General features: G+C 37.5%; 1 protein-coding gene across 1 annotated transcript; it reads right to left on the bottom strand.

Moving 5' to 3' along the window:
• Positions 1-1383: 1383 nt before the first annotated feature.
• On the bottom strand, positions 1384-9450 carry CUNH2orf69 (chromosome unknown C2orf69 homolog). Its single transcript, XM_004378199.2, has 2 exons — positions 9037-9450; positions 1384-3498 (listed from the first exon to the last, which is right to left on the bottom strand). Exons 1-2 carry the CDS (start codon positions 9373-9375, stop codon positions 2671-2673), a joined length of 1167 nt encoding a protein of 388 aa, XP_004378256.1. The 5' UTR covers positions 9376-9450; the 3' UTR covers positions 1384-2670.
• Positions 9451-9996: the final 546 nt, after the last annotated feature.

Here is a 9996-nt window from a genome sequence, read left to right as displayed (position 1 = left end):
TCAATTCTTAAAGGCCCTTGAATGAAGTGTAACAGCTCTTTTATGAATACTTCTTCAAATTTTCCCAGTTAAGCCCCAGTCTATTATACATTTCCATACTCAGTAGCTGAGATTTTGTCAGTGCTATGTCCTCAGTCCTAGAACTGTGCCTTCCTTCTCGTGGTAGGTACTCGAGACTAAATGAATGAATAATGAAAAATAGATCACCTCATATTCTAACCAAGTCTCTTAGGAACAGCTAAAGGAATACAGATACCTGAAATGATTAGCACAGAAAAGGAAGAATTTGAGATATTTTGTTCTCTAGGAAGTCCAACTTAAGAAATGGAAATAATATTTTATGGAGCAATTTAAAAAGGGGAGAAGAGATGCATTTTTACAGGAAAGGTTCAAAGTTGCTCACTTGAAAAAAGAAAATACACGTAAACCCAAACTGGCAAATTGGAGAGAAATAGCTTCCTTTCAAATATCTGAAATTTAACAATGCTGATAAATAAATATAAAGCACACCCAAACAGACTTCTGAGGATTATTAATTTTAATACAATTGTACATTCATGCTGTGGTGGTAACTTTCACATTATTTCTCTCAGTTGACTCTCATGACAAAGACACAATCCAAAACATTTACAAAACAGTTTTAAACAAATGTGGAGAAAGGACAAATTTAAAGTATGAGAGAAAACGTGACTATGGATCAACTTGAATATATTTTAATTCAAAAAAATATTTTTACTTTTCAACACTCTCATTTTGATGAGATGGCAGTTCCAGATGCCCCGTGAGGAGTTCTTAATATCCACTGAGCATATAATAATTACAATTAAGCATTCACATGACAGTGGGCAGCTGAAGAACCGAGATTTTTAAACATCTCAGATTTTTAACAATATTCTGCTAGGAGTCCTACTTTTTTTCATTTCAGTCAATCCTAAACTTCCTTTCCCCCTCATTAGAGCATCAGTAACTCAGCTTTTTTACATTAGTTAGACACATGTGAATTTAACCAAATATTAAATGAAAACAGCCATCCAAGGTAATAAAAGGTTAGAATCAGGCTGACCTGTTTCATTGATGGAAATTTTTGGTCTCAAAATAAACAGTAGGTATTTAAAGAAACTGAAGAAATATAAAACTACTTTGTGGTGGAAAAAAAATTTAGAGATGCTGTTCTGTAGTTTATAGAATAAAGTGTTAAAACACAACAAAAGTATGTTATTTTTAAGCATTTGGTAGGTAAGAATTTCTCACCAGTCTCTGAATATTTGGAATGTATTTATAGTCATTTAAATATAATTCTGGGAAGAAACCAAGAAATTACTATTTTTTTTCTGTATTTTATAAATTTAGATCCCCTGGGTTATAAAGATATTAAGCTTCAGTGTCTTTTTTTTTTTTTTTTTCCAGTCCTAAAGCAGCATGTTAACTTCCCTGCTTAGTTATTTCATGACTTGGAAAAGCCAGTTACTAATAAACAAAAAATTACAGCTCACCTTTTATTGTAATTGTATGGCTGTTTCAATGTTGATGACATTCATTAGATCTTGGTTTCTCAAAATGTATTTATCTAGTTCCAGGTGAGAAACTATGAAAAAAATGGGCAGAAGGAAACTTCACCCAAATTATCTAGCAATGTTAAGAAAATTCAGTTTCTGAGCTAAAAGTAAATCATTTGTGTCTTCAAACTTTCCCTTGTAACTTTTCTTACAGCAATATAATGTTGCATTTTGGCCAAAGAGGACTGTTGTCTTTTGGCAGACAAAATCATGCTTCTGGAGACACACTGATTTAGATCTGTGGAAAGTGTCTCCTTTTCAATAGAGCACTAACAAATAGAGCATTATATCTTTATTTATTTTACCTATCTTTCAAAAGACTGATACAATGAAAAGATCTGAAATACGCTCTGTAGTGTATTTTTTATATTTATAATTATGCTCAATTTAAACCAGTTTTCCAAAATAGTTGGTTTTTGTCCAAAATTCAAGACACTCCAAAATGTGTAATAAAAAAGTTGTCAATTAAAAATTAAGCCACAGTGTTTAAGCTTAATATGCTTTTAAAAACCAACTTTTACACTATTGCACATTCTTGGATATTTGGAAACAAATGTACTTCAACTCTGGAGAAAAACACACTTGGTGACATGTTAAAAGAATAAGTCCATGAGTTTACAAAACAAGAAGCAGGGTACAGTTACTCCAAAATCATGAAAAACATTAGTGTGCCTTTGTTTGAATAGAAATGGAGTGGTTTCCACTCAAAAGTTTTGAGTGCCAAAATAGCCAATTACTGTTACACTGTCACCAAAATTAGTTTAAAACATTACTCAAAATCAACTATTCTCAACAATAACAACTCAGTTACCTTTTATAAGGAGTATATTGTAACTTTCATTTTTAAGGGTATTATATTTCCTCATAGGATTATCACAAACCACCTTTTTAGATTTCAAATTAACTATAATTCTAACATAGTCTAAATTAAAAATTGCTCACATTCACAACCAAGGACTACTACTATTGCACATTACACTCACATTTTAGGAATGTGTTCTCCCATCCCCCAAACTGATGATGCACCTATTGAATTACATCTTGTTATCTGGATTTACAACACTCAAAAGTGCTTATGCTTTTCCACTGAACAAGTACATTAATATTCTGGGTCTCAAAATACTTCATGAACCCTGAAGTGATTCTCTATGGAAGGAGCTTCCTTTGCAAAATGAATTTGGCTAGTTACCTGCATACCAAACTCCCCAAGTATCTGAACAAATTTCTTATGCTCTTTCCCAATCCAAGATCTCATTGGATCACGTACTTGGTAAGGTGTTACATGGGTGTGAACAATAATCTCTGTTTGTGCAAATTCTTTCAAGACTTCTGGATAAGTAACCCAAGTATTGCTTCCTCCAGAATGACCACCATCAAGCCAGTACATTGTTCTTATGCTTTTGATAAAGGCATCTATGTTCTTGTCTTTCTTGGCTTCTTTCAATTCAAAAAGCAATTGATTCAAAACAACACAACCTTTACTGAATCCAACCAAAGTAAAAGATGCACCATTTAGTGATGGTGGATAAAAACTCATGGCAGACTCATCAGATTTTTCACAGGTCCTCTCTTTTTCTCCCTGGCAACCATTAGTAGTATGAGAAGAACTGGATCTACAATTAGATGCTTTGGAATCCTTATTCAAAGCATTCACATTCTTCTTTGACAGCTGACTGTTTTGAGTTAAATTAAAAGCATTAACTAATAACATATAAAGGTGCTTAAAAGCTCCAAAGTCAGTATTGTGTTCTGGGGCACCAAACATGTTGCTTTTCACAAAATTGTCATAGCAGCTGAATTTGTGCAAATGCATTCGGGAACACTTTATCACCCAAATATAACTACTGGGGAACCGGTGGGCTAGAATGGTGGCAACATTTTCTAGACTCCAGTTTTCCCATTGGTAATTCTCAGGATGACGAGTCATAATTTCATGATAATTCTGAAAGGTAAGAAAGATAAAACAAGCATTAATGCACATTTATATAAAGCCATTTCCACAAAATAGTTTCCCATGTTTATTGTGGAAAAACTTGGGATATTATAGAGTATTGTCAATGTACTAGAAATGAAAACCACATCTGTCAGTTTCTGATTGTAAGATTTTGAACAAATCATATCTTCAGTTTAAGCCTCAAATTCATCAAGAGTTATACATGCTAAATAGCATGGTAGAAATTTAAAAAAATAAAACAATTTAGAAGGATTACCTATATACCCAACCAACCAACCCACTGCTGTAGATTCGATTCCGACTCAAAGCAACCCCACAGGGTTTCCAAGGCTATAAATTTCTATGGAAGCAGATTGCTACATCTTTCTCCCAAGGAGCTGTGCCACCAGGGCTCCACTGTGCCACCAGGGCTCCTTGCTTACATATATATACATATATATGATAAATTTTGTTTAGTATACATGTATCAATTTTCTTAACACATTAACAGAAAATATAAATTTGGTTAGTAGACAGACTTTTTGACCAACATTGAATTTTAAAATATTTCCCTATAAAAGCTGCCATTCTGCCTCTTTGGATATCCCTCTTTGGATGACTCTAGCAACCTGAATGCTAAGTTCAATTTCAACTTTGGTATTACAAACAATGCTGTAATAAACATTACAGAAAATTTTTGTACACATTTTTGCACACATGTAATCTGTGATTATATCTTTAAATTCCTAGATATAGAAAAACGGGATCAAAGAATATTCGTAATTTAAGGTTGGTGATATAGACTAGTATACTGCCTTTAAGAGAGGCATGCTTCCTCACCAACAATGGGTGTAATTTATCTTTGTTAAATCTCATAGGCACATTTCATACGTTGAAATTTTGTTCATATACTTATTAGGCATCTGGATTTCTACCTGTGTATGTTCATATCCTTTGCACTTTTCTATTCAGATCTTTGCCTTTTTATTTATTTGTAAGCATTTTATATACATTAACAATATCAACTTTTTGTCTATGTCATAGGACATACATGTAAATTTAGTTTTTCTTTTAATTTTTATTTATAGTGGGTTTTTTTTTTAAAGGCAATTCATTCAATCATTTATTCACTTACTCAAAACAACTGAACACCTGCTGATTGAGCAGAGGATGGAACAGACTAAGTCTGTCTCCATAGAGCTCACATTCTATGCAGAGGTACACAATAAACAACTCACAGTCCAACAGAAATATAACATGAGCCACACATAAAATTTTCTGGTAGCCTCATTAAGAAAGTAAAAGTAACAGATGGAAATAATTCTGCTACCATATGTGATTCAGCCCAACATATCCAAATTATTATCATTTATATATGTAACCAATATAAGAAATTACTGAAAGGTAATTACATTTTTATTATTACTATTATTAAAGATCTTTGAAATTCAGCGTGTATTTTACACTTACATCGTATCTCAATGTAGATGCTAAATTTTCACTGGGAATACTTGACCTGCATTTCGACTACATAAAATTTACTGTTGAAAAAGTTGATAGACATCCCAAATTGTTCCAAATACACTTAAAAGTTTTCCAAGAACTGAATTGACTGTCAGTTTCTAAATTTAAATTAACTAAAATTAAATACAATTAAAAACTTAAGGTATCATTAGAAGTTTCACCTCATCTTGATACTACTTCATTATTTGGTATTAACTAGATCTGGTTGTCCATGTAATTTTAAATCCTCCTAATTACCATTATCTTCCTGACGTTCCTTTTGATGAATGTCTTTTTTTTTTATTCTATACTTGCCCTTTTATAATCTGAATTACAGAAAAGTTTGATGCCATATTAACTCACATATGTTTAGGTACCACATTATGTTTTTCTTATTCATCAGTAATGATTTTGGAGAAAGATAATGATTTTTTTAAGTAGGTGCAAAAGTTAAGCACTTGATTGCTAACCAAAACGTTGGCGGTTTGAAGCCACCCAGCAGCTCTGCGGGAGAAAAACCTGGCCATAAGCTCCTTTAAAGATTACAGCCTAGAAAACCTTATGGGGCAGTTCTACTGTGTCACACGGAGTCGCTACGAGTTGGAATTGACTCAACAGCACCTAACAACAACAAATGCTTTCCAATTTTTTTGAGTTATCTTACTTTTTAAAGCCTCAGGATATAAAATTATACTTTTTTTTTTTTTGAGGTATAGATACATGCAATAAAATTCACTATTTTTTTTTAAATTCACTAATTTTAAATGTATAATTTGATAAATTTTTACAAATATTGTAATTATGTAACCACCTCCACAAGCACATTATAGAACATCTCTATGACCCTAAAAAGTTCCCTTGTGCCTCTTTTCAATCAAATCTCTCTCCTGACTCCTAGCCCGAGGCAACCACTGATCTGCTTTCTTCTACTATAGCCTTTTCCCAAATTCCATTAATTTGTAATCACATAATATGTAGTCTTTTGTGTCTGGTTTCTTTCACTACACACAATGCTTTTGAAATTCACCTGTTGCCAATATCAGTAATTTGTTCTTTTTTATTGCTAATTTTTGGCTATTACCTATCTTTTTAAAAACTCTACTTTCCTACAGGTTACAGAGATGACCACGCCCTGTGGTGACATATCCTGGTCATGTACTCTAGGGCTTTCTGAGCTCTGTCGGGCAGCCCTCTTAGGCTGGATCCTATTTGAGACATCCTAATCTCCCTAATTGAGACATCCACCTTATGCTCAAGAAGGATGCCCCTTGCCCCACTTTTGGTGGAAGTACAGCTTGTACCCAATGTAGCTCTCCTTGCTCTGCTGTAAGGGTAATCCAGCTTGCTTAAATTTTTATGAGTGTCTCCAAACTCTTGGAGACATATGCCAAGTTTTTCTAACAATCCTTTGTACCTTACTCCAGTAGCAGTATGGGGTGGGCCTATTAGTTTTGTAGGTTTACAAGCATCTGTGAGGAAGACGGACAAAAACCAAAATGAACAAACATAGTAAGTGAAATGCATAAAAATAAAGGAGAAAATTGATAGGAAGCCTGTGTATATATATGATTATTAAATAAGATGGTCAGAAAAGGCCACACTGAGAAGATGGCTTCTGAGCAAAAACTTGAAAGAGCTGAGGTAGTGAATCCTACAGACATCTGCAGGAAGACTGGCCCAGGCAGTATGTGCAAAGCATTTGAGTTGAAGTGTGCCCGACATGTCTGAGCAACAGCAAGGCCAGTATGGCTGCAACAGAGCAAGACAGAAAAAGGAGACAAAGAGCAATAATAGGGTAGAAAAAAGTAGACATAGTGAAGGGCATTGGAGCCATTGAAAGGACTCTGGCTTTTACTCTGAGTGACATGGGAAGCCACTGGAAAGTTTTGAGCAGAGGCATGCCATGATTTGACTTACATTTTAAAATGATTATTCTGACCAGTTGTAGAAACATTTAGAAGATGAAGCCACTGAATTTGTTAATGGATTGGATATGATATGTGAAAGAGAGGAGTGAAGGATGACTTTAGATTTCTAAGTTAAACAACTGAAAAGGTAGTTTCCATTAGCTTAGATGAGGAAGACTGTAGGAAAAGTAGGTTTAGGAATAAAGATCCAGACACTGTAGGCTTGAGGTATCTATTAAACGTCCAAAAGGAAATACTACACATGCAATTGGTGAGTCTAAATTTCAGGGAAGATGTCCAAACTAGATACACAAATGTAGACAGGGTGTCAGGGTACAGGTAGTATGTAAAGTCACGATACTGAAAGAGATAATTAACAGAGTGAATGCAGACAGTGCAAAGTACAAGACTGAGCGTGAGGGTACTCCAATAATTTTAAAAGTTGTCAGGAGGATAAGCAAGGGCTGTAGTTCATTGACTGTCCATAGATTTAATCCCTACTGACACCCTGTTGTTATTCCAATTTTACAGTTGAGGTAATTCCAACAGAGAGTTAACAATTGGCCAGAGATTTCATAACTAAAAACTGCAGAATCAGGCTTCAAAGCTAGGCAGTCTGGCCTCAAAGTCTATACTTTGATCCTCTATTTCTTTTCTAAAAGACCTACAGTTTTTAGAGCACTCATACTCTGCATAAGTCAACAGTATATCATTGTCCAAAAAGCTAATGGAATCTCAGGCTGCATAAAAAGACAGATGACGTTGAAAGGAACGGAGGTATACTATATCTCCAAATGTACTTAACAGTATTTGTTAAAACTTTATCTCAAGACTCGAACTATGTCTGGCTGGCCATACTTTAAAAACACTTACTAGGTGCTCGATGAACATTAGTTATCATTACTATCATCATTATTATAGGCATGTGCACAGCAGCTGATTCACAAATCTCCAGAGATCATTGTCAGCAATGCCACATGCTGTTTTCTCAAATCTGAGTAAACTGTTTCTTCTCTTAAATCTAAATACTAGTTTCTTCATAGTTTTTATTAGCAGTCAATGAGACCAGTCAATTATTTTGAGGGCAGAGAAACTACTACATGTATCTTAATCATTATTTGGCTCAGGGCACAAAGTTTTTAAGTTTATCTTTTTAAACTATGAATTTAAAAAATAACAAACTAATATTATTTTATGATACAAGAAACATATCTAGCCATATTCTTGCTTTGCCTGTCTAGATCAGCACTTCCAGTAGAACTTTCTATGATGATGGAAATGTTCTGTGGAAGTGCTCTATATCTGCACTGTTCAATACAGCATCCACAATCATATGTGGCTATTGAGCATTTGAAATGTGGCTAGTACAACTGAGGAACAGAATTAATTTTTTAAATTTTAATTAAATAGCCAGATATGGCTAATGGCTACTTTATTAGGCAATGCAGTTCTAGATTAGGATCGTTTCCAGGAAAAAATAATCACGGATACATTGCCTGCAGCTGTAAAATTAATATGTCACACACAAAAACAAAAGTACCGAATTTAGGTGAGCATAAAAAGATTGACATGCTTAGCAACTACCGTCCCTTTTCTTCCTCCTCCGTTTTTTTAGGGTTAATGAGTGTCATACCCTTGTACAGTGTGCGTGTGTGTGCGTGAGTGTGAGTGTGTGTGTGTGTGTCTGTGTCTGTTTCGTTTGTTTGCTTTAATTACTAGTGTTTTCTGAACACTACGTGCTAAATTAATTTAAAAGCAATCTCTCTGCCTCCTACCCCAACACACACACAGACTTCTGAGAAACCGAGTTATAGAATGAATATACATTATGCCTTTCCATTTCTTGTATATCTCAAATTCCACCTCCTCGAAGCCTGGACTGACGGCTATTTCTTTCGAGGTCGAAGCCCACTAAGAACATCTTCGCCCTAGGGCTCCAGGAGGGAAAGGGCCAAGGGTGGGGAAGGGGTGGTTTCGGATTTCGCGGAGTAACGGAAGAGGCGCTCCCGTGAGTGCATGTGTGGGTGTGTTCAGGCAAGGGAAGGCTAGGAACTCGGGACCAGCCTTGAGGGAAAAATCTAGCGTAAGCGCCTATGAACAAGAGGAGGGACAGGTGCGGAGGAAGGCCCCAGGTTACCTGCACATCCCCCGGGAAATAGAGAACGTGATGCTGGGGCGGCGGTTGCGGCTTTTCCTTCGCCCAGTCGCCGGGGAGATCCTGCAGCTCCTGTCCCTCCCCCGCCGCTGCCGCCGCCAGCAGGAGCAACTCGTTGCCGCGCTGCGGGTCGGCTCCCGGCACCGTGGACAGCTGCAGGCACGGCAGGCGGCGCCCCTCGGCCGAGGAGGAGCATCGCGCGCCGCTGCTGCCGCCCAAGTTCATGGTTCCGGCCCGAGAGGTGGGAGCGGCGCCTCCGGTTACGAGCTGCGGCAGCAGGAGCAGCAGCGGCGGCAACCGTAGGAGCCTGAACCCCCACATAGATCGCCGCCCGAGAGGGGCTGGTGGGGGGTTCCTGAAAGAGAAGCTTCCGCTGCCCGCCCAACGGTCGGCGGTTGCGGCCCGGGCGGAGGCGGCGCGGGGGCGACGGGGCGTCAGAGGCCGACGTCCGCGCGCAGCGTGCGTAAGGGGAGGAGGGATGTACGCGAAAACATACTCTTGTTCCCGAAAGGGGGAGGTGGGGAGGCGTGGCCCGAGGAAGGACGTTTGTGATTGGTGGGTTCTGCAGCGGCGGGGAAGTTTGAACGGAGGTCTGGGGAGGACCCCTGGAGAGCAAAGGAGGAACGAAAGAGGCTAGGAGTCCAAGTGTGAGCGAGTGAGGGGGGCGGAAGTTTTGGTGTGTGCGCAGCAGGAAGGGCGTCCCTAAAGTCACTGTCAGGTAATCTGATTTAGAGTTTTGAGTATACGATACTCCCATTTGGATAGTTCACCTTTCAGGTGAGGTTTTTCTAGTCCTTCAAGCCTTAAAAGGGAGACAGTTCCAAAGATATAAGGAGAATAATTCTCTCCTGTAGAGAAATCTGTTGGAAGTCTTCTACGTGCCCTAGGTGAAAGGAATCTCTCTTGTCTCATACCCTCTAGTTTCCTGAGTAGTATTAGTTA

Source organism: Trichechus manatus, unplaced genomic scaffold, assembly GCF_000243295.1.
Source record: "Trichechus manatus latirostris isolate Lorelei unplaced genomic scaffold, TriManLat1.0 scaffold00056, whole genome shotgun sequence".
Taxonomy (NCBI): Eukaryota; Metazoa; Chordata; class Mammalia; order Sirenia; family Trichechidae; genus Trichechus; species Trichechus manatus.
This window is presented reverse-complemented; position numbering and strand designations above follow the sequence as displayed.